Source organism: Oreochromis niloticus, linkage group LG17 (genome assembly GCF_001858045.2).
Source record: "Oreochromis niloticus isolate F11D_XX linkage group LG17, O_niloticus_UMD_NMBU, whole genome shotgun sequence".
NCBI lineage: Eukaryota > Metazoa > Chordata > Actinopteri > Cichliformes > Cichlidae > Oreochromis > Oreochromis niloticus.
Genome location: NC_031981.2, coordinates 37316047 through 37340621, shown reverse-complemented (window position 1 = coordinate 37340621; position 24575 = coordinate 37316047). Strand labels below are relative to the sequence as shown.

General features: G+C 42.6%; 2 protein-coding genes across 3 annotated transcripts; one reads left to right on the top strand and one right to left on the bottom strand.

The window, feature by feature from the left end:
* Positions 1-1653: 1653 nt before the first annotated feature.
* nopchap1 (NOP protein chaperone 1) lies at positions 1654-5976 on the top strand. Its single transcript, XM_019346789.2, has 4 exons — positions 1654-1704; positions 2463-2537; positions 2651-2784; positions 4759-5976. Exons 1-4 carry the CDS (start codon positions 1668-1670, stop codon positions 4945-4947), a joined length of 435 nt encoding a protein of 144 aa, XP_019202334.1. The 5' UTR covers positions 1654-1667; the 3' UTR covers positions 4948-5976.
* A 159-nt stretch (positions 5977-6135) lies between these two features.
* Positions 6136-24275, bottom strand: aldh1l2 (aldehyde dehydrogenase 1 family, member L2). 2 transcript variants are annotated; one of them, XM_025899348.1, is made up of 23 exons: positions 23978-24275; positions 21387-21531; positions 17266-17363; positions 15007-15172; positions 14755-14856; positions 14101-14190; positions 13884-14018; positions 13586-13711; positions 13384-13475; positions 11628-11775; positions 11413-11532; positions 11189-11316; positions 10877-11027; positions 10721-10791; positions 10508-10613; positions 10332-10419; positions 9877-9970; positions 9702-9801; positions 9397-9495; positions 9114-9279; positions 8455-8560; positions 8170-8369; positions 6136-7918 (listed from the first exon to the last, which is right to left on the bottom strand). In XM_025899348.1, the coding sequence occupies exons 2-23, from the start codon at positions 21405-21407 to the stop codon at positions 7863-7865; spliced, it is 2463 nt and encodes an 820-aa protein (XP_025755133.1). In that variant the 5' UTR covers positions 21408-21531; positions 23978-24275; the 3' UTR covers positions 6136-7862. The 2 variants fall into 2 exon arrangements, with proteins under 2 accessions (XP_025755133.1, XP_005475642.1); XM_005475585.4 differs by having other exon boundaries at positions 17129-17363; positions 23978-24274.
* Positions 24276-24575: the final 300 nt, after the last annotated feature.

Sequence of the window (24575 nt, the reverse complement as noted above, 5' to 3'; positions counted from 1 at the left end):
AGCTGACATGATGAAATGTGTCGGCTTGGTCGGTGAATTGCTGAGAAATGTGAAATTCTCTCAAAACTTTCCAAAAGGGCTGTGGTTGCTGTCAGGTCTACGTCTGTTAAGCAGTAAAGTTTAACAGAGCAAAGCCCCTATTTATGGGTTTTGCCTCTCAGCAAGATGATGACATATCAAAGGATCAAAGGCATTCTATTTTGGATAAAAGGCATTCTATTTTTTTCAGTTGAAACACTGAAAAAAATAGTGTTTCAACAGGGCAGGCTGGCGTCCTGTGGGAGGCAGAGGTGATTGGGTAAGGATGCAGAGGATAAAATCCAAGAAAAGATTTACTTATCGGTCAGCTCATCAGCGAGCAGCCGTAGAATCACAGGTGCAGCTTGGCAGGGGATGGACTCAGGGTGAAGACACAAAATCAACAATGACAACAATGTTATTCTTTATTAGTGTGAATGCTTGAAAAGCATTCACACTAACATTTATATTTTTAAAATTATTCAACTTTATTTAAAAAACAATGTATAATGTATTTCAATGGGGAGACCCTTCAAATTCTTCTTCAACTTACTCCTCTTTAAACTGTATCTACTTCCACATACATTGACGTAGAGCCACCATTCAAACTTTAAAACGAAGACAAGACATTCAACTATTCAACTTGTATTTATCTTTTCAATATCTATTATACTTTTTCTTCAGTTCCAGTTTAAGTTTCATGATGTTTTTTCAGCCGTTTCAGAGTTTATAATGGGTGTGTATGGGACGGAATGTTGGCGCTAGAGTGAGACAGCTCAACTGCTAGAGTGAGAGGAGCAAAAAAATTAATCTTAAAATCTTTTTTAAAACTGCTGCTGTGTCCGCGGCGTTTGCTCTACAGGTATGATTTTACCCTCAAAACGTAGCCATCGCTGTCCTCTTTCACCCAATGTGTTTATTATTGTACTAGGTGTTATGATTCTTTCATAAATGTCACCAATGCACAGCCTCCTCCCTCCAACTCTTCCATAGACTAATGTTAAAATGGCTCAGAAGGTTCGTTTGAAAATCAGAAGAGCATGGTGTATTTGCACTATCATCATGTCCATATAATAAACTCCATGGGCATGAAAACTGAGAATTTGGTAGACTGGACATTGCTGCCGCTCACGGTGAAAGAATTTTGTCAATACGACATGTACTTTTCATTTGGGAACAATTTGTTTGGGGCTGACTTTTCTGTTCATTTTAAGCAGCAAAAGTGAGGTGCATGTCTGTGTGCGTGTGTATGGAGCCACTGGGTGCAGTCACTATAGCAACCAGGCTCACACCTGCCTGCCTAACGAGCTCTGTCTCTCACTGTGCCAAGATTCATCTTAAACACTTCTCTTTCAACTGCTGCTGTGTCCACAGTGTTTGCTCTACAGCCATCATTTTACCCTCAAAACGTCGCCATCGTTGTTCTCTTTCCAACACCGTGTCTTTCAAAGCTCAGAGATGTAAACTTTTTAAACTGTGTGGATCCAAGTGGAGGGATCACATTTTAGTCATTCAGTGATTCAAAGAATATGAACTTTTAATATTCATTTAGATGTTTTCTGACTCTAATTTGTTTTTCTCTCATTTCTTAGGTTTTTCTAATTTACATTTAAAACATTTTCAACTATTTTCCAACTTCTTCTCTGTTGATGTCAGCTTTTAGCAGTTCGGCACTTTTGATTTCAGGTGAAAATTTCTGTATTTTCATCTCATTCAACATTTTTAACTTAAAATTCAGCAATTAATTCATTTCAGTGCATACATTCAGATTCAAGCATTCACACTGCAGTTTCTTCAGAAAATGCACTTTCTAGTGTTTATGTGATGTTTTGTTTTGTTTGGGGTGTTGTGTTGATATTCTGTCTTTCTGTTAAAGTAAAAGTACTGTTAGAGTAATTAGAGATGTTGGTTTATTTGTAAGATCGAATAATTATTTTCCCCGTGTAGCTAAGCCTGACATCAAACCAATCTGCCCGCACTATGTCAGAGTCTGCATTTTCCTTCTCTGTTGTTATTTATTTATTTTTTGTCTATATTTGGATTTACATTATAAATTAGTGCGATATATCATCCAACTCTCCCCTGAGAGCCCTCCCTGCTGCCGCTGTGACCCAACTTTGCGGTCCATCCCGATAGATTGATTGATGCCTGATTATTGCTCACTTTGCCAACTTTCTCTGCAGCTTTCCAGACCATGAGAAATTTAGATTAATCATTGTGCTTGAGGATGACTAGAGTAAACCCAAATCTTAGCTACACAGAATGGTCATTTCGCTAACCTTCTTAGGGATCTCTATCAGGGATGTGTTGCCACAACTGCTGTATTTAAAGGATTTCTACACACTAACCCACTCATGAGAAATGTGTCTTTCTTCTCCCCCAGTTAAGTATAGGAGCATAAAGTTTTTCATGAGGAGTAACTGATTTGTTTGTTATGCTGCTAGGTCTCAGTGAGAAGCTTCTCCTCAGTCCAAATGCTGGAAGATCGCTGCAGACAGAGAGAGTCCCCAGAAGCAGCGGTAAGAATGTCGAGCATTCTTTTTAGTGACAAGTTGGTCGATCGTTGAGCTACCAAAAAGCATAAGAGTGATGTTTAGTGATATGTGTGTGGGTGTCTTTGCCTGTGAATCAGTTCTGGACCGGCTGCAGAGCTTCCTGCCTCAGATGGCTGAGGCCAACGAGAAGCTGAAAAGACAGATGGAGGAGGCTCCTGCTGGACGCTTTGACATAGAGAGTGTGGACGAGGCAGAGAGGGTCATAGAGATGGTGAGTATCAGCCTGCCACTGAACCAGCTGCACTGCCACCATATGGTGAAGTACTGAACTGCAACATGGAACATAAAGGACTCTGCAATAGAGAAGTGTTGGAGGTTAGGGCAGCTGGTCTCTGGGAAAATCTGGCAGCTCTTTTCATACAGAGGCTGTGTTATTCCAAATAGGTCTGCTGTGTGTGACTGCTAGCCCTGCAGCAATCCCTCGAGTAACTCAAATAACTCAATTCAATTCAAGTATTTATTGTCATTGTCAAGAACAATGAAATTGTGTTTGGAGCTTCTACAACAAATAATAATAAATACTAAATTCCCCTTAGACCCAAGTGTGACTATTTAACCCAGTGTGACTTCAGTGCAATGAGACGATCCTTAGCAAAAACATGAGAATATGACAGGTAATGTTCATGGGACGTTCAAACAAAGACCTGAGAAATATGACAAAGTGCAACAGTGCAACCCGTTCAATTATTGTACTGTGAGATATGATAAATGTCTATATTTCATGCCAGTTCACAGCTATTAATAAGTTGGATATGGTTATTGTCCGTGAGAGGGGGGGCAGAGAGGGGGGGGCCGAGTTCAGGAGCCTCACAGCCTGTGGATACAGGCTGTTGGCCAATCTGGACGTTCTGGCCTGTATGGACCTGTACCTTCTCCCTGAGGGCAGCAGGTGAAAAAGGTGGTGCGCAGGGTGATGTTGGTCCCGCAGGATACTGTGCACCCTCCTCAGACAGCGAGTGGGGAAGATGTTGCTAATCTCTGGCAGAATCGTTCCAATAATTCTGCCAGCTTCTTTCACCACCCGCTGGAGTGCTTGCTGGTCGGCCTTGGTGCAGCTGGGGAACCACACTAGAAATCCGTACGTCAGAACGCTGCTGATGGCACAGTTGTAGAAGTTCAACATCAGAGGTCTGGGAATGTGTGCGCTCCGCAGTCTCCTCAGGTAGTAGAGGCGCTGTTGGGCCTTCCGTACAGCTGAGGTGATGTGGTTGCCCCAGGACAAGTCCTCAGTCACAGTTACCCCCAAGAATTTAAAACTGCTCACCCTCTCCACCGCCTCACTGCCAATGAAGAGAGGCAGGTGGTTGTTGTGACCTTTCCTCCGGAAATCTACAATAATCTCCTTGGTCTTTTTGGTGTTTAAGACCAAGTTATTGTCGCGGCACCATGACTCTAGTTGTTGCACCTCTGTCCTGTAGTTTGTCTCATCGTTGTTGGATATGAGTCCGAGCACTGTGGTGTCGTCGGCAAAACTCGATTACAAGATGCATATTTTTTTGCTTACCTTTGTTTAAACTACAACTCTGTAGTGCTCAGTCATCACCATGCAGCATGTGGGTGAAGTATTACAGTCCTGAGCCTTGTTTTTCCAACAGCAGCACATGACTCTAACCTTTGAACCATCATACTTTTATTCAACCTTACAACTTAAGTGCAGTTCAGTTAGCATTAATTTACCATTTTTGTCCTGTTCTCAATTCTTTCCTGCGTTTCCAAAACAAAAGTGAAAAACTGAAATTGACTCTATTTAGAGCTCTGTTTAAAGAATTCAGAGCACACGAGGAGAGTCCGTCTCTTATTTTGACAGAACAAAACAGACCCAAACTGTCTGTACTATTTATTACCTTCTATTAACGCCCATAAAGACAAAGATCATTCTGTGTGTGCTCTTCTCAACACCTGGGGCAGAGATCGTTTCAGAACAGCTGTCTGTCCCTAACAGCTCTGCAGAGATGTGAAAATGGCACATAAGCTGCAAAATCCAGGTAGCCATGAGTTGTACTACAGCTGCAGAAGCTTCCACACAGCACTGCCTTAAGGCTCTGAACACTTTCGTAAATGACAAATTTATTTGTTCTTCTGGTGATGGATAAGTCTTGATCTACTTCTCATTTAATCAGTTTTTCTCCATTTAGCTGCTTTAAGTGCGTCTTTGACCAGTCGTGTAATTTTGTCCCCTCCTCAGGATGTAGCAGTCGTGGAGCTCAATGAGTCAGGCAGCAGCTCCGAAGGTGACAGCGAGACGTCGGACTCTGAGGAGTCGGACTGTAGCGATGATGACGGCGAGGTCACAGAGCAGAACTTTAAACTACCTGGAGACAAAGGCAAGAAAAAGAAAGTCAACATCCAGGTTCTGGACCAGCAGGGGGAGTAGATGAGTCAGACAAAGGGACCTTTGGTTTCTTTTCCATGTGAAATGTTTTGCCAAGGAGATCCTCAGATGTCGTGTCGGAGTTTCTTTTTTTTTGTTTTTTTCAAATCCTCTTCACACACAGACAGACAGTGGACAGAAAAGCTGCTGACTCATGTGGGAGTGCTGTGAATACTGAAATGTGCACACAAACTGCCCATAGGGCCAGAACAAATGCTGGGAGTCTACCGTGTGACCACGATGTCTGCATACTGTGTTGTTGTCTCCTCGTTTATGTCCTCTGTTTCATGAACGTGAACACATTCTTGCATCAGTTTGGGCTTCGAATCGTTCACCTTAGCTCTCTGCTGAAGCAGGAAGTGAAGCAAGTACAAATGGTAATGAAACAAAGCCTGCTACATGCTCCACAGCCAGCATCATTGGTGCCTTCACACATGTCCAAGTGACCCATCCCACATGGATTAATGATCCTGGATCCCATTACAGATGCTGGCAGTTGAACTGTGCAGCATATTCTCTTTGTCCCAGTGGATGCAGCATCTATCATTGGACAGTTTTACACCAAATGAGGTGCTTGTTTCTTCTTTGTGTGTGGACACAGCAGGCATGTTCACTGACAGTACAGGTCAAGTGTTCCTGAGCCCCAGCAATAAACTCCACTATAGAGTCGAACAGAGACCCCAGAGATCACGGTCAGTTTCCTTCTCTGTCTCTGTATTTTAGGTTTGTTTGGATTTTCTGAACATTTGTCTGCTGATCAGAACGTTGGTGGTGTAACCCTCAGCTCCAACAAATACACTGTACCCTCATTATGTATCCAGTGTGACAAATAATGTTTCAAGTGTACAGCATACAGCTCTCTCAGCTTTGTCTTAGAATTTGATCCTCTGTGTATATTTGTTGTTTTCACTTCTGTTTCCATCGTCTGTTAATAATTATCATTTGTATTTTCCACAGATTCTCTCCTTTTTTTATACAAGGTTGTGAATGTGATTTTGAACCAACTGAATAAAGTTTAATGATGACATTTAATTACAATTTTTGTAAAAGCTGAAAACATAAAATGGCTAAAAACTGCCCCGAATGCATTTTTCACCCTCTGAGTGTTGCATCACAGTGTTTGTGTTCAGCTCAGTTTTTTAATGACTGATCATCAGGATCGTGGTCTATCCTATAAAACACTGAAACGAGTGTTGGTACGCAGCACGTTTAATTAACGTCAGCATCACAAAGTAAAATGAACACCAAGCTTTCTGAAGCCATACTGTTTATTGACACGATCGCTCTCTTAAAGACTGAGAAAATATTTGCATTGTAGCCCTCGCTGCCTTCACTGACAATGTGGGATAATTAGAAAATTAAGTTTACAACTTTGTCACATGAGTGACGTATAAAACATCTAGCTGGTGTGCTTTAATGAATACAACATAGTGTTACACTACATAGTCCTGCTCGAGTTCACAAATACAAGGTCAAAAATGTATGAAAGTCTTTTTAACCTGTTTTGTTTAAACAAATATTTACAAAGAAAGTCACGTTTCGACACAGAGTGGATGTGTCAGGATGTCTGAACAGACGCGATGTAAACAGAGTGTTTGTGTGGTGAAGCTAAATAGTGACATTAAATACTGGCTTAGCTCAGTTCTAATGCAGCGCCCAGCTCGAGGCGGTTCATCACAGCTTAGAAATATCTCACATTGATACTTTGACCTTTATATTCAGCTGCTAAGCAACCATTTCAGGAAATCAGGATTTCTTGATGTGATGCAGTGAACCACAGAAAATGAGCAGAAACACGAGGAAAACCTAAAAGGAATTTAAAATGTGACTAACTGGTAACTGCACTGGATTACACACCACCCTCCAGTCTCTGAAAGAGCTTCTATGTAGTGTGTTCTAACTAAAGTTTGAAAGCTTAAAATCAATCTATACATTGTTTTTTTTCATCATTAACATTCAAGTCAGTCATTAAGAATAAACCATCTTTTGCTGCAACCAACAGTTTGTTTTTAACCAAGTGTTTAAAAAGTCATTTAACTGCTCAAAATAGTATTTCTTGTCTGAATGTAGTTGTGCTTAAATGTGTCCGGGTGTTATCACAGCACAGGGAGGTTACGACTGCATCAAAGACCTCTGGGTCTGATCAGAAATGCAGAAAAGTTTACATTTTCAGCCAAAGAGATCGAAGTGTATCCAAACAGCGATATCCTGACTGCTGGCCTCACTGTATCCTGCTTCTCACACCGTTTACGTGTTTTCCATTTTCCTAGCCTTATTCCAGAACTGTGTGCTGAGCACGGCTGATCAGGAAGCTTCCTGAAAAGTTGTAAAGCCAGCTATTTTAATGCTGCTTTCTAGACTCAAACATTCCCATTTTTCTGACCAGTACAGATGTTTAATATTGCTATTTTGTTTGCAACCTACACAAAGCTGGCAGTATTTGTGGGTGAGTAAACATGTGAGCCAAAAAGCATCCAACACACACTGCACCCTAATGGCATTCATATACTGATCAGGTGATCCAAGAATTAAAAACGAGAGCAAGGTAGAAAAAAATATTGTAAAAAGGTCTTAAAGGGATGAAGAAGGCAGCATGACGTTTGGACAGAATCAGTGAAGATAACTGATAGTAATAGAGTTTAGTTTTTTGCTGTGCTAATTATTTTTACATCTTAAAAATTACAGCCAGGAGCAGCTCGGCTCCTCAGGGATTTCACACAGAAAACCTGAAAACAAAGAAGGCATGTTGTCCACCTCAGGGTCAACCAAGCTTTCCCCCATCACTCATACAGTACACATGCTCTGAACCATTCGCACACACACACACACACACACACACTGTCTGGAGCTGGAAGTCTGAGTCACTCAGACTGTGGAGTTCCTGTTCTTGTTCGGAGTTCATTGGGAGATTGTGAGCCTCAGTATTCCACGGTCACTGCTTTGGTCTTGAGATACTCCATGAGAGCATCCTCACCTGTGGATACAAACCAGAACTTGTTAAAAGCTTGGACGGTGCAAAAGGTCTCCTAGTTTAAAAAAAAGGAGTTATAATCATGTCATATATTTACTTTGAATAAAGAAAGTTTATCAGTAAGCGTGACCACCTGACATTAAAACTGAAAAGGTCTCGCCAGCTAGCATCATATGAAAAGTCAGAATTGAAACAGCCCTACTGTAATAATGAATATATATAAAATATTTAATAAATTCCAATTTTCTTCTCACCGAGGTCTTTGCCAAAGCCTGACTGTTTGAAACCCCCAAAAGGTGAGGCAACATCAGTCTTGTTGTAGGTGTTCACAAACACGGTTCCAGCCTCCAGCCGCTCGCTCACATACATGGCCTTGTTAATGTCACGGGTGAACACGCCTGAAGCCAGGCCGTACTCCGTGTCATTGGCTCTCTGCAGCACGCCGTCCACATCTCTGGAGTTGGAGGAAAAGAGCAGAGCGAGGATATGAAACACTGAGCGACAGCTCTACAGTGTGATACTCGTTACCCTCGACTTACCCATCTTTAAATTTGGACACCACCATGACGGGACCAAAGGACTCTTCTTTGGCGATGAACATGTGGTCCTCCACATCAGTGAACACGGTGGGCTCCATAAAGAAACCTGAAGGAAGACGGACGCCCATAATCACGCTCCGGTCCAGCTTACATCACTGATGAACTGGGTTACAGTAGCTTTACTTTTTTATTTGATCTTTCTTGTTTTATGTCATTTAAAAAATGAATTCATGCTCCATGACTGAGCCCTGTCAGGTGCTTTTATTGTGAACAGACTCATCATGGATGTTATTTTGTATCAATGACCATGTGAAAATGCTAAATCTATATTTTGGTTTCAAGAAGCCAGATTTCAACAGTTTGTTAGAATATTCTGATTAGTCACTAATGTCGTGATTCCACAGTCAGTGATGGTGCAACCTAACCTGATCACACTGACTTTGTAGTAGTGGCAGAAAAACGTGTTTAATCTGGAATCCAATTTGTTGTTTTTCTGCACCAACTGTTCATGCTCCCAGTTATTTGGCTGGTTTTTGAAAGAGAAAATGAAAATGGTAATGAAAATCACCTTTCTGTTCTAACATGTAGTATTCAAGGACTAAAACAACAGAGGATGTGTGTGAGTGTAGCAGCCTCCAGAGACGGGGCGCGTGTTCTACCTGGCCTGTCAACCCGTTTGCCTCCGTACACCAGTGTGGCTCCCTCCTTCACCCCGATCTCACAGTACTCCAGCAGCTTGTCCAAGTGGGCTTTGTGGTTCTGTGGGCCGTGGTCTGTGGAGCGATCCAGGGGGTCTCCGATCTTCATCTTCTTGATCTCTTCCACCTTTTAAGGAGAGGGTGTAAAGACAGGAATATGATTTTTCTGACAGCTAATAACGTCGGTTTTGTTTCTTCTGCTTGACTTCTTCTAAAGTTACATGATGGATGTTTTGGCACCCACCACTCGGTGGATGAACTCGTCGTGTATGGACTCCTCCACAAAGAGACGGCCGGCAGCGATGCAGTTCTCACCCTTGTTGAAATACACCGAGCTCATGCCCTGTGAGGCAGCACGCACAAACACACACATACACAACCATCAGTGTGTCATTTCATTCACACTCTGTGGCGTTTCAGGATCTCACCAACACCAGCACCTCCAAAGGAACTGAACTGTCTCATGATTATTCATAAATAATATTTATATACACAACTAACTGGTCTACAAAATATCAAAAAATAGTTCCCTGAGTGTTGTTCCCTCACCATGCGAACAGCCTTATCCATGTCACAGTCACTGAAGATGAGGAGGGGGGACTTCCCCCCGAGCTCCAGAGAAACTTTCTTCAGATTACTGACTGCACAGCTGTGAGAGAGAGAGAGTAACGTATTGTGCAGCTGTGGTGTGTGACCAGTAACCAAAGAGTCAGTCGGGTTTTACCTCTTCATGATCTGTTTGCCGATAGGGGTAGAGCCGGTGAAGCCCAGCTTGCGAATGTCTGGGTGCTCGGACAGACGCTGTCCAACCATGCCACCTGGAGGAGATCGAGAAGGTCACGTGACAGAGTCCAGGTGCGATGACACAATCTTCCACATGTGCTGCAGTCAACTGGACACTTCTACATGTGCTGTGAGTAGTTTTGCCTACAGCCATTTCTAATCTTGTAGTCACAAAACTCCAGACAGGCTCAAGGACAAACAAGAAATGCTCCTTTTTTTTCCTGCTGTGTTTGTACAGTTTTAGCTCTCCGGGCTACTAAAATGATGCAAATGAAGCACAGAGAGAAGAACTGAAGTGCTCACAGTCTCTGAGCTGATCTTTGAGAACTTTCCCCAAAGCAAGCAATAACAAAAAGAGCCTGTTTAAACTCCACAGATTCTATTAGTGTTCATTACCAGAGCCTGGTAAAATATTGATGACTCCTTTTGGGATGCCTGCCTTTACTGAAAGCTCAGCAAACTTTAGTGCCGTCAGTGGAGTGACCTGTAAATATCAAAAACAATCATTAAAACACATAAAATGCGCAGGAAGAAGTGAAACCATGCACAGGATGAGGGAACAATCAACCCACCTGTGCAGGTTTAAGAACCAGCGTGTTTCCAGCTGCCAGGCAGGCTGCACTCTTCCACGCCAGCATCATGAGAGGGTAGTTCCACGGGATGACTATGGCACACACACTGTGACAGGAAAAAAGCTCTTCAGTCAGTGAAATCCACAGAAATGTGTATACTGTCTAAACAGCTGAGGATAATTAGGTTCAGGTGAGTAAATGCAGAGCTTTTACCCCAGAGGCTCTTTCTTAGTGAAGGTCAGGTTGCGGTTGGGCCGGGCTTGGTTGATGGGAATCGTCTTACCCTGCAGAAAACAGACAGAGTGTACTGAAGTGAAGAGCTTAGGTTGTGTGCCACTAACACAGAAACCCTGAGAAACCTTCACCTACCTGGATCTTGTCACACCACCCAGCAAAGTAACGGAAGGTTTGGATGGACATGCCGACATGCGTCTTGAGGGCCAGCGTGTACACGGCTCCTGAGTCGATGGACTCGATGGTGGCCAGCTCCTCCTGATGTTCCTCCATCAGGTCTGCAAGCCTGAAGCGAGGAGCTCGATACTAACTCTCAGTCCTACATAATATGAACATCACCTACTTGCTTCTATTTTGCTGTACTCAATCTATTTGGTCTGATGCAAATACAAGGTGGTTATGATTTTTCTGCAACCCCAAAGTAATCCTCTAGATGGAGGTACTCACCTGTAAAGAAGACTTCCTCTGTCTCTGGGGTTCATCTTGCCCCAGGGCCCATTCTCATAAGCTTCTTTGGCAGCAGCCACAGCTCTGTCCACATCACCCACTGAGGCATAAGACACCTTACAGATCACCTGGTTGAAGGTCAAGATCGTCAAACATAATCCACTGAACATGGCATGGAAAATTTCTGTGCATGAGCATAATGTAAGTGTGGTCATGCGACTCACAGATCCATCACTGGGGCTGATGCTGTCATAGGTTTTTCCATTTTCTGAATCCTCAAACTTGCCGTTGATAAAACACTGATATGGCATTTTCACTGTCATGTTGTTTATGTCTTTGGTTGCCTAGGTAACAATGGAGAAAACCCCAGCTGGGTTTGAGTGACGGGATCTCCTCTCGTTACTTGACTGATTTCGCTTTAGCTCGTATTTAGACTCACATAATCAACGACGAGCTCCTCCTCCTGGTCCTCTCCTCGTAGCTTGCGGACAAACATCTGGATGAAGTCCTGGAATGTGGTGGCCATGTACACATCCTCGTTCTGTAGCTGGACGCCAGCACACTTCTGCTTCACCTCCTCAACCAGTCTGCACACAGTGAGGACAGCTCTTTATCACAAACTGCTTTTCTACACATTTATAAGCTTTTGTTTCTGCTTAGTGAACTCACACTTCTGTCAAACATCTCGTTAACAACTAAAGGTGAGAGACACACACAAAGCTCCTTCTGCTGTCTGCTTAAAGGGCGTGAGGTATAAACCAATCACCTCGAATTTAATATCTCTATTCATGTATTATTCACATATACATGTGTGTGTTAAAGCTGTATTGTTGGCAGTGAGACGTTATTATCAAGAATGTCAAATCAAATTAGGTCAGAGGTTTTTTGTATTATCCAGATTGGTATCAGGATACTCTCCAATTGCTACAGTTCCATTCAATGCAATTCAGCTGTCAATTCAATTTTATTTATATAGCGCCAAATCACAACAGGACACTAAACATTACAAAAACAGACATTTATGTGTGGTTACCCCAGGCAGAAAAGTGCAGCTAGTGCATAAGTGGAAAAGATAACAGAAAAACTGCAGTCCCTCTAGTGGCCACTAGAGGGACTGCACAAACACCCATGTTAAAATGCCCAAATACACAGCATTAAAACCACGTTTATAGTCCAGTCTAAAAAGCTTTTAGGCTCTTTGGATAGTGTACCCCTTCATAACAGCTGTGGGGTGAATGATTTTTATTACTAACAAAAAAAAACATCTGTCAAATCTGACTGACAGATGTTCACACAGGGAGCTGTGGCCAATCACTGCCTCACTGTGCTGGTGCCTCCTGAAGCAATTTTAATGGAATTATCTGTGAAATAATATGACTTACTGTTTGGTTTAACTCATTCCAAAGACGTTGTGCTCTCGGAGAGTAAAATTATAGTATTTTATTATGTGCATCTGTGTGTTGGACTGTTTATTAACGCAGCTTGCTTTTGAAGCCAACCAGCTATAGCTAGTAAACACTCACGCTGAGGCTTCAAACTGCATCTGAAAGATGGCTATGTCCATCGTTTATATACAGTTTGTGGTGTAGGTGTAGTGGTTTCCAATGTCCGCAGTGGAAAAAAACCCACATATACAAACAAACACAACTGATATCAGAATGAAGATATACTGGTCAGGTTGGGAAAGCCTGAAAAAGATACTCTGGACTGAAACATCTGCTTTAAAATAATCTTTAAATGTAGAATTCAGTTATTGAATCAGAGCCTGAAATTATGCAGACTCTCTTCTTTGTGTGAAATGTGTTTGTATTACATATGAATATATTTATACCTAAATGTGCACATAGTTGGTTTATCATCTTTTCCTTAAGAAAACAGTGGTTTTTATAAAAGCTATACTATACATTTATTTTAGAGGTTATTTCTGATATGAGCCAGTATCTTTTACCCATAACAAACTTAAAGAAGGCATTAGCTGCACAGTGTTCTGTTTAGACAGTGTTTGAGCCCAAAGATCGGAGATTTTAAATGTGGCCTAAACTCAGTATATTGGAGCTGACTAGAAACTGAGCGTGCTATCTTCAAACACAACTTAAAATACATGACATAATTGTAAAATTAAAAGCTTGTTCTACCTGTGGTTAACAAGAAGAGGTAAAACATTTCTGACCAATCCCTGCACCCGTCTCCCTCACCTGACCACATCCATGGAGGCGGCGCCGGACTTGAAGAAGTCTGTGGTGTCCTCAATGGCTGGCACGTTGCTGAGGATGCCCTTCCAGATGTTCTGCAATTTTTTAAAAAAAAAGGGGGGGTGATGTTCTACATTTAAATCATTTACAGTCTATTGAGAGACAGCGGGCTAAAAAGAATCAGATAACAGAGGGGTTCACTCGCCCTGATCTCCTCTGCCATTGTCTTCTCGTCATCGGTCAGCTCCACACTGGCGCTTTCTCCGGAAGAGAAATATTTGGAAGCAGGAATCATTTTCCCATCTTCAAACTGCAGGTTCTTCACTAGGAGCTGTGACACAAACAGAGTAAAGATGAAACAGGGCATGCTGGCAGTGTATTTGATTTAGTCAGCTGTGTTTGAGTTAACGTTATTCCCTCTGGAGTTCTAATAGAGGCACCAGCACACTCATCCAGCTCTGCTTTTGTTTGCTCTTCATTATTTGTTTTATAGGGTCACTCACAGCTTTGCCGTCAGTTCCATACAGGATGAGCCCGTTTTTGGTGACTCGAGCAGCCTGAGAAGCCCCCTCGATGTCCAGCGGCTGGCCCTCTGGTACTGAACCCCCCAACATGGAGGAGCCATAAAGGGTCACAGACTGAGCAAAGACACAGAGCAGATTTTAAAATACATCCAGAATGTTTGGTATTATCTTTGCTCAGTCATTCTGGAAAACACACCTGGCCATCAATGACAGTCCAAGCACCGGGGACTTTGTCGTGGCCACGGATCCAGTTGTGGATCGCCTCGGCTGGCTGTGCCAGATTCACCTGAGGGAAGAAGCCAGTGTAAACAGTGCCTGAGCTACGTTTCCAAGAAAGAGAAGGAAGGTCAGCTGACGGCCTCCGATTTAGCAACATGTGGAAAAATGATTCTAGAAAATGAGACTGCTCCAAGAATAGCACATTTGTAATAGCTGCAAGCAAACATCTCTCCATGTGACAAATCAGGAAGCAGCTAAGATCAGCTCCACCTCTCTCTTTCACGTTATAGGGAGAACCACCCCAAACCAGTCCTAGCTGCTCACTTGCGCAGCTAATAGGAAACTTCCAGTGAGAGTTATTACACTGAGCAGCTGTTCAGAGTACAAGCTGAGTATGTAAAGAGGGGGGTAATTTGGACTTGGTCGTATAAATGACAAACTCTATCAGTGTTTCTCGTGTGCTACTAGAAAGCCTGAACAACCTGACTCATATACAGCTGTTGAAATGTGCAGGAATAATATCCAGACTGTCATTTTGAAGGTCTGGATACACCCCTGATGGTAATCCAGACCCGATGCATGTTCCTGATATGATGCAGTGCCTGACTTCAGACTGCCGTCTAACGTTCACCTTGGCGTTGGATTTCTTCTGAATGCCTTCATAGCTCGCTCCTTCCTCTGGCTGAGGAATCCGAGGGGCTTTTCCATCAGCAATGAGCTGCACAGACTCCACCTGCACCAAGAAACAGAGTCCAGCTCAATGCTTCAGTTCAAACACAAACACAAAAATTGGGGTTGATGTAGGTTTAGATGCTGATGCTGAAGGTACACTCCAAATGATTAGAACTAGTCCTTTTCATTATACTGAGTTCCATGTGGTTACCATAGCCTTGATGCCCTCGGGGAACAGGAAGCGGTTGTACAGTGTGTCCACAGTGTCATTGGGCTCGACATCACACTCTCGCTGCAGCAGGATGGGTCCGGTATCCAGTCCATCGTCAGCCCAGAACACAGTGAAGCCGGCTTTCTTATCTCCATGGATCAGAGTCCTGGTGACATATAAAAGGGAAACAAAGAGCAAGAGCTGTGTCATTAAACAATTATTTATAGAACAGATAAAGGCTATAAAGTAGACCATTACAGTGTACTAACAGTTAATCCTGAGTCCAGAAAAAACCACAATCAGAGAGCCCTTTAGTGGTGCAATACAAAGAGAAAGTGTGGGAAAAGCCATTGTTACGGTTCTATGGGCAACAGGGTTCTTATTAAAGGCAACTCAGTGCATCGACTGTGTGATATGACAGTTGTACTGCATGACAACTTTAACCATAAAGATTCCACATAGAGACAAATTTGTTTGATTATCTTTGATTCATAGTTTCAGGGTGAGTATTTTATTTATATCAGAGACAGAAAGGAGAGCCTCCGCAAAGAAAGCTAAACAGGAAAGGAAGTTACAGAAAAATTCCATAATGAGGATGGTTTTATGACACACCACGCCACCACCAGCAAGCCCATTGTTTTTTTATGACAGTCAAACCAGGAAACACATCTACCCAACTGCGTTGTTGTTCTATTACAGATACATGCAGAGTGCAGGTGCCCAGCGGTCTTACACGTGTGTTAAACACTTTACTGCCCGCTGAAATGTTACTGAGAAAATATTCTCAACAGTCCTTTCCTTAAAACAATCCTTTTCTACTTAAAGAAAATGGTGACCAGTGTTTTTCTTTTTAATCAAAGTATGTTTATATGTAACTACATTTACAGCTGCACTGAACAGTTGCTGTCCATACTTGAACTTTAAACAGTTCTTAGCTAGCAGTCTATGCTAAGTTAAAGAAACGCCCGGGGAAGACTTCTACAGACATCTGAAAGCAACACATATAATTCATGCTCCTGTTGAGCCAGCATTACATTATGGTGAGTCTCAGCCTTCCACACACAGGTCTGTGGGCACGGCTCGGGCAAACTGTAACTGTCTCTGTGCTCTTTGTCGATCACTGATGGTGCTGAAAATAAGTTAGAAACCTCATTTAACATGAGAGTTTAGGGTTTTTCATGAAGCAGGAGCTTGGAGACTTTTCCTTTTTTGGGTTGAGATTTGTTTGTACAGTGTGTGTCTCTGTGTTGAGAGATAGCATGGGCGGAGAACCAACAGATTAGGAAGTAGAAGAGATAAGAAAGCCAGGCTGCTACGAGTTTGAGGTCAAACGCCGCAGGTTTAAACCTACCAGACCAGGGGTGTCAAACAGATAATTACACATGTCAGTTATTCATGGACTGTTGGCATGTGGGAGCCAAATCTCCAGCACTGCTGGTAGTCCATACAGGCAAAGGTGGGCCAATCACATGCAAAGACAGACTGGGATCATACCATTACGTAAGGAAGGAGGGGGGAAGATGTTCCGAAGGCAGCAGGTGTTTTGGCACAGGCCAGGTGCACAAAGAGGCGGGTGAGAGTCTGAATGAGTCTCACAGGACTGAATGTGCGCTTGAAGCCACTTATAATTCTTAACTTGTTTGATCTCCACAAATAAGCACAAGAATACATTTTGGCCTTTTAACTGTATTTTCATGAGTTGTGCAGCCTTTCCTACTGATAAACCCCTCCCTCATGGCCATTCATGCTAAACAAAGCAATTAACAATTGTTTAAGCCCCAACGCCCCCAATACCGGGGGCGAGAGGGAGAACATCTGGTTTAACGGGCTGTACCGCCAGATCTGTTATTTAAATATAGACGTGTGGTATCCACAGAAACGTCAGAATCTCAGCTAAAAACTCACAAAACCGTTTCAACAACAGCTCAAAGAGCAGGCAAACAGATTGTTGGGTCTTTTCCTCTGACAAGAAAGGCTCATTTCTTAAACCTGCCTATCTTTTGATAGGACAGATGATAATATCTATATTCCTTATTATTAAATCCACTTTGTGCAGTGTACCAGTATCACTGGCATATCCCAAGCTGTCAAACAAACTATTTTGAACCGCCTTCTTTCTCACCAATTGATTGCTGAGGCTCCTCTGTGCAGGGGCAGGATGGAGGGGTGGTAGATGATGGAGCCATGCTTTGGGTGGTCGATGACGTTCATGGGGATGAACTGTGAGCAGAAGGGCATGACATTGAGCTCAGCACCCACCGCCTTGTAGGCATCCACCACTTCTGGGATGGGATTCCCCTTAACCCGCCACCGTGGGAATTTGAACACAGGTGTCCCCTCTTTTTCTGCCGCCACCGCTAAGAGAAAAGAGGACATTTTAGGTATGCAGTTCTGAACGCCACGGCTTCATGGAGGTCCTGAGTAATGAGCTAAAGGTCTAAATGTATGTCAGAAATTAAATAGTGCAAGTTCAGATAATACAAAGACTATAAAATGAATTAAATCAGACAAAGAATGACAGGATGAGCTGGCTGCAAAGTGGCTTGCAGATACACAGCTACTGTGCCAAAGTGTTTAAATAATATGTCTTTGAAGAGATTTTGATGCACAGAAGGATATCAGATGATCTGTAAGGACTGTGAACTTAAAATTAAATTCCACTGAGTGAGAAACAAACTGGAGAATAACTGGAGAAGCCAACACTGAAGGCACAGCTTAAGATTAAGGAAAACCGCAGTCTGAAGACAATGTTAGTAAATAATACATATTTTCAACCAGTTTATTTTAAACTGTGACAACAATATATTTTAATTTAACGTCAACCTTCATTTAACCCTTAAAAAGTCCTTTTACGGAACCTGATTACATTAAAAAAAACAAATCTTAACTTGCTGCATCAGGCACCTTTTAGTTTTCAATTAATTTTTTATGTCATTAATTGGGGATGCTTCAAAAAAATAAAAAGAGACTAACAGTCAGGCCTAGAAGAGCACTCTTTACAAAGCAACACACAGCCTGTGATACAGACTGTGATACAGACTGTGATACAACCTGTGATAAAACCTGTGATACAACCTGTGATACAACCTGTGATACAACCTGTGATACAGCCTGTGATACAACCTGTGATACAACCTGTGATACAACCTGTGATACAGCCTGTGATACAACCTGTGATACAACCTGTGATACAACCTGTGATACAACCTGTGATATAGACTGTGATACAACCTGTGATACAACCTGTGATATAGACTGTGATACAACCTGTGATACAACCTGTGATACAACCTGTGATACAACCTGTGATACAGCCTGTGATACAACCTGTGATACAGCCTGTGATACAACCTGTGATACAACCTGTGATACAACCTGTGATATAGACTGTGATACAACCTGTGATACAGCCTGTGATACAACCTGTGATACAACCTGTGATAAAACCTGTGATACAACCTGTGATACAACCTGTGATATAGACTGTGATACAACCTGTGATACAGCCTGTGATACAACCTGTGATACAACCTGTGATACAGACTGTGATACAACCTGTGATACAGACTGTGATACAACCTGTGATACAACCTGTGATACAACCTGTGATACAGACTGTGATACAACCTGTGATACAGACTGTGATACAACCTGTGATACAACCTGTGATACAACCTGTGATACAGACTGTGATACAACCTGTGATACAGCCTGTGATACAACCTGTGATACAACCTGTGATACAGACTGTGATACAACCTGTGATACAACCTGTGATACAACCTGTGATACAACCTGTGATACAGACTGTGATACAACCTGTGATACAACCTGTGATACAACCTGTGATACAGACTGTGATACAGACTGTGATACAACCTGTGATACAACCTGTGATACAGACTGTGATACAGCCTGTGATACAGCCTGTGATACAACCTGTGATACAACCTGTGATACAACCTGTGATACAACCTGTGATATAGACTGTGATACAACCTGTGATACAACCTGTGATACAACCTGTGATACAACCTGTGATACAGCCTGTGATACAACCTGTGATACAGCCTGTGATACAACCTGTGATACAACCTGTGATACAGCCTGTGATACAGACTGTGATACAACCTGTGATACAACCTGTGATACAGACTGTGATACAGCCTGTGATACAGCCTGTGATACAGACTGTGATACAACCTGTGATACAACCTGTGATACAAACTGTGATACAGACTGTGATACAGCCTGTGATACAGCCTGTGATACAACCTGTGATACAGCCTGTGATACAACCTGTGATACAACCTGTGATACAGCCTGTGATACAGACTGTGATACAACCTGTGATACAGCCTGTGATACAACCTGTGATACAACCTGTGATACAGCCTGTGATACAGCCTGTGATACAACCTGTGATACAGCCTGTGATACAACCTGTGATACAACCTGTGATACAACCTGTGATACAGACTGTGATACAACCTGTGATACAGACTGTGATACAGCCTGTGATACAACCTGTGATACAACCTGTGATACAGCCTGTGATACAACCTGTGATACAACCTGTGATACAACCTGTGATACAGCCTGTGATACAGCCTGTGATACAACCTGTGATACAACCTGTGATACAGCCTGTGATACAACCTGTGATACAACCTGTGATACAGCCTATGACACGGACGCCACAGGATGCTAACAATGACACCACAAACTCTTATGAAAACTACTTCTGCCCAAAATGATCCTTTAGTCTTCCTCCCCCAACCCTTAACTGGTCATAGCAGATTGCGACCCCTCCCTGAGACTTGTTCTGTCGGAGGTTACTTCCTTTTAAAAGGGAGATTTTCCTTCCCCCTGTTGCTAAGTGCTTGCTCATAGTGGGTCATCTGAGGGTTTCTCTCCATTCTCGTAGGGTCTTTAATTATAATATAAAACACCATGAGGAGACTTCTGTTGTGATTTGGTGCTCTGTAAGTCAAATTGAACTGAAAAAAACTCAAACACATACAAACAATGGGATGAGGCAATGAATGCTCGAGGTTATGAATCATAGAGGAACAAATTAAGTTTTCGACAACAGGAGGACGAGGTGCAGAAGCAGGAGGCAGCAGATGATGCTCCATGGTGAGACGGCATCACCAAAGTGCACCCTCCCTGTTGCAGACTTTTCACCTCAGAGCTGCATCTCTGGGCCACACAGGGCCTCTCCTCACACAGACAATGGAGCCCCTATCCCGCAACTAATGCAGAATAAAGGCCTGTCTTTGTCCAGGAGCACTGTAGTCAACACGCATCTACCTCAGCTGCAGCACAGGCCTCTGGTGACCCACAGTTAGTACCAGGGACAGAGCTTTATCTCACCTACAGGCTGTTATTAGTTTTATGCAAAAATTCCAATTTTAATCTCTTTTATTTGTAATGTTATATGTGATTTCAAAGTTTACACAGTCTGATTAACACTGAAGTTTAAATAGTAGTGCTGTTGCCATGCACAAGCATGTAAAAGCCTGCACGTGATTACAGCGTTTAAGCATTACATGATCTTAACGGGGCGAGGAAAAAGAAGTATCCCTATTTGCAATAATGACTGAAAGAAGTAGCATAGCTTGCCCTTCATTTGAATTTATTTCAGCACATTATTTTGATTTTACAGCCTAAGTTTGTTGTAGTCTCAGCTGAACATTTGGCACTGCTAAACTACCTACTCAGCACCAAACAGACGAAAAAACAACTGAAGAGCTCAGGAATTAAAATAGAAGCTAGAACTACACCTGTATTCTTAAGGTGGATCCAAACACCTCTTTTAGATAATTATGAGTTACATGAACAAACTTTAAGTTCCTCCATTGGACAGCCTTCTACAAAGTGTGACATAAACTGACTTAAGCCTTTCTGGCGAGGCTCTTTAAAAGGCCACAATGCCGTTACCAGTTGTGCTAGAGACAAAATTCAAAGTGTTTCACAAAGAAGAGAAAACGGGCTTTATGGGGTTATTTATTCTATCAGTAGCACAAAGCCTTCACGAGGTACTGCAGCCTGAACACAGGCAGAAAAGCAGCTCTGGCTAGATTTCTAAAGGTTCCTATAAGATGAGAATTAATTTCTAATTTTATGGCCAAAATGACAAAACAAGCCCAGGCAGCCTGTTTGATACTTGGGTGATAATGAAACATTTCCTTGTACTGTAAAACACAACGCTTTTCCATTGTTCTTGGGTGTTTATTTTACCAACTGAGGAAGTAGTGACTCCAAATGCCCCACTATTAAAAATAATAATAGCAAACTGGGAAGACAAGAAGACAGCAATGTTGAAAGTTTGGTATCTGACATGTCAGAGAAACCTTGTGAACGAACAGGGAACTTACCCAGGGGGTCAGCCTTGCCATCCTTGTCAGGGACCGTGAACACACCCACCACCTTGTGCCCCTGCTTCCTCAGATTGCTGTAGACCTCCTGACCAAACAGGCTCTGGCCAATAATTGCTAGCTTTAACTTGTTCTGGTAATGATGCTGTAAAGGGAGCAAACAATACACTAGTTTCAACTTCACTGAGAGTATATTAGACATACTGCCAATGCTCGTGCCTTAGATACATGTTTATATGTTGTCACAGAGTCTTTCTTCAGTAGATTTTAGACACTCTTCACTACAGTTCCACAGATTTTATGCAACTTCTATTAAGCTTGATGCTAAGCTAGTCCGTGCAGCACACAAAGGCAGCAGCAAGTTGTATACAGTTGTCAAAGTGGCATCACAGTTATTTTACGTTGACCTACAGTACTGTGCAAGGGTCTTAAGCCACACCTCTTTTGTCTTGGTAGGTAACTGGCAAAAATAATTGTAACAAATTTGTAAACATAAATAGAAACATTTGTGTGGTAGAAACAGGGCATGTACAATTCTACTGAGCTTGAAAGCCAATATTTGGTAGGACCACCTTTATTCTTCAACACAGCCTGAACTCGCTTAGACAGGAATTCTTGCAATGGCGTTAAATAATCGTCAGGAATTGTTCTTTAGGCTTCGTGAAATATATTCCAAAGCTCTTCTTTGGAGGTGGGCATCCTTTTGTTCTGCTCTTGGTCATGATGAAGTCACACCTCTTTAATACTAATACTAATACTACTACTACTACTACTACTACTACTACTAATAATAATAATAATAATAATAATAATAATAATAATGAGGCCCAGGTTCTGGGGGGGGGGGCAATCCATGACTGTGTGTTTAATATTCAGGGATGCATTTGTAGTGCGCGAGGGATCATGAAAAATGAAGCTGTTCCCAGACACTCTCCAGATGTGATCGCGTGGTGGATCAAACTCTGACTGTACTTTCTGTGTCCACCGGCTGGGACGCATCCCTAACCATGACAGAGCCTGCACCGTATTTTAAACATGACTGTGAATCCTCACCTCTGTATATACTGACTACAATTTGAACCAAAATCTCAAATCTGTATTCATCCTCCATAATTATCATCAGTCCAGTTCCTGCATACTTCATCCTTTTCTCCCTGTTTTCCATCCTTAACAATGGATTCCTGACAGCCACGATTCCACGGAGTCAATTTCCCACGAGGTTATGAAAACAGTAGATGGATCAGCTGCAGGGCAGGCGCACTGTTAGGTGCTGTGTGCAGGATTTTATCATTTTCTTACAGAACTAATGTTCAGATATTGGTCATCTGCTGCAGACACTCTTTTATGCCTGCTTGTTCTTCTTTTGTCCTCCAGTTGTCTTCATTTTTTTAAGAACAGAGTGCATCTGGTAACAGCTGTTTGGGAATCACCTTGTTGGTGCAACATACTATTTTATGCCTAAACATGCAGTTTAAAATGGGTTCAGCAGTTCATCCCTTAAATTTGGTACTTTATTCATGCCTGACTGTTTCATAAGTCAGTGAGTTGACAAACAAATTGCTCTGAAAATGGTCAGGTTTAAATACTGGACTCAAGATGAGTAAAGATGTGGCCAATGCCCAAAGAGGAACTTTGAAAGACTTCCAAAAAACCTGGAAAACTATAAATCAAGACCACTTTAAAACTCTTTGAAAGAAAAATATAAAGAAACGAGGGCGAGCTCACGAGTTTTAACAGCACAGCAGTATCTGATTAAACTGACTGTCAAACTGGGGCAGCAGAAACTCTTTGCTTCTGTTTCCCATAATATAACTTTTCACAACCAGGGCAAATGTCTGTCATCATTACGCTTTTTTTCTCTGATTATATATTATTGATTTTTAGTCAATATTTTATTTTACACCCATCATTGCATATATGAGAAATCCTTCAATCTCAGCCTCCCTTGGCGGTCTTAACGGCCTTTAACTCTGTTATTGGCTAAAGGCAGCTCAGAGAAAAGCTATTGGCTGATGAAGATCACAACCCTTATCCAGCAGTGACAAGTGCATGCCAGAACCTCCCCCACATGTGTTAAGCATGGAGGTTTCAGGTTTCCCACGCACATATGTAAGATCCTGTGCACTTGACAGATCTGGCTGCTGCTGCACAGGAACTTCCAAACGACACGGGAAACAGATAAGAAATTAAAGAGCCCGTATGATGCTGCCTCTTTCAGCCCTGCAGAGTCGTAATTAAGCCGGGCTCCAGCCAATACACTGTGATGATGATGCAACTCCTCCAGATATTGTACAGTAAAGGCCAGCTCCGTCCGAGCGTGCAGCGGGAGGAACAGAGGAGGAGGGAGCCGTAACGTGGCAAAGTGTGCACCATCTTTTCCCGTGTTGGCTGAAAATACAGCAGCTGAGTGACTTACTAAGAATGACTGCAGTCAGACCCGAGCCTGGCTCAGTCCTCCTCATGACGCGCAGACCGCTGCATGCATTCAGCGCTACACAGACACATTTAGAGAAACTATGTTCGCAAAATCAGAGCAGCTCACGCATCAAATCCCGGTGATTGTTTGCAGCGGCCAGAGCGACGTTACTCACGGATGAAGTGGAGAATTTCCTCAAGACTTGACTCGCCGTCCACAACATAATGACGCTGTTTTTTGTTTGTTTGTTTTTAATATATATGCGTGCGTGTGTGTTCAATGCAATAGAAATGACAATAAACCGAGACGCTGCAGGATGTGTCAGAACCCCCAGCTGAGGTAGGCGCGCTCCTGTCTTCACACACTGCCCCTTATGCTGTGTCTGTCCGTGTGAGTCGGACACGGCGGACCGTGGTATGGGCTCGTCACAGCCAGCTTATAGTCGACGGCAGCAGACACGGTACGTCCTACTGTACCGGACGTGCGCGTTCCCGTGATGCTTATTTTACCTCCTCGCAGGCGCGTTCACGCGTGGGAATTCTGCATCATACCAAAGCTAAACTGTGGACCTCTGAAAAAGATATTGATCATAATTCACATCAGAAAAATCAAAAATAAAATTTTTCCTGTCCTTTCTCCGTGTATCTGTCAAAAAAAGCTGAAAAAGGCCAAAATATCTACTCTGCTGTGCACCTGCCTAAACTCCCACGTAGAACAGGCTCTAATCAAACAAGCATCTAGCACCATCCACATCCAGCTGGCCAGCACAGGTT

Coding starts and splice junctions, on each gene's coding strand:
- nopchap1 (XM_019346789.2), top strand. CDS start 1,668: ATGTCAGCTTTTAGCAGTTCGGCACTTTTGATTTCAG. Junction 1,705..2,462: donor TTCGGCACTTTTGATTTCAG/GTGAAAATTTCT, acceptor TTATGCTGCTAG/GTCTCAGTGAGAAGCTTCTC. Junction 2,785..4,758: donor CAGAGAGGGTCATAGAGATG/GTGAGTATCAGC, acceptor TCCCCTCCTCAG/GATGTAGCAGTCGTGGAGCT.
- aldh1l2 (XM_005475585.4), bottom strand. CDS start 24,025: ATGTTGTGGACGGCGAGTCAAGTCTTGAGGAAATTCTCCACTTCATCC. Junction 13,476..13,585: donor CAATGGCAGAGGAGATCAGG/GCGAGTGAACCC, acceptor AAAAAATTGCAG/AACATCTGGAAGGGCATCCT. Junction 11,028..11,188: donor AGAGGAAGTCTTCTTTACAG/GTGAGTACCTCC, acceptor TCCTCGCTTCAG/GCTTGCAGACCTGATGGAGG.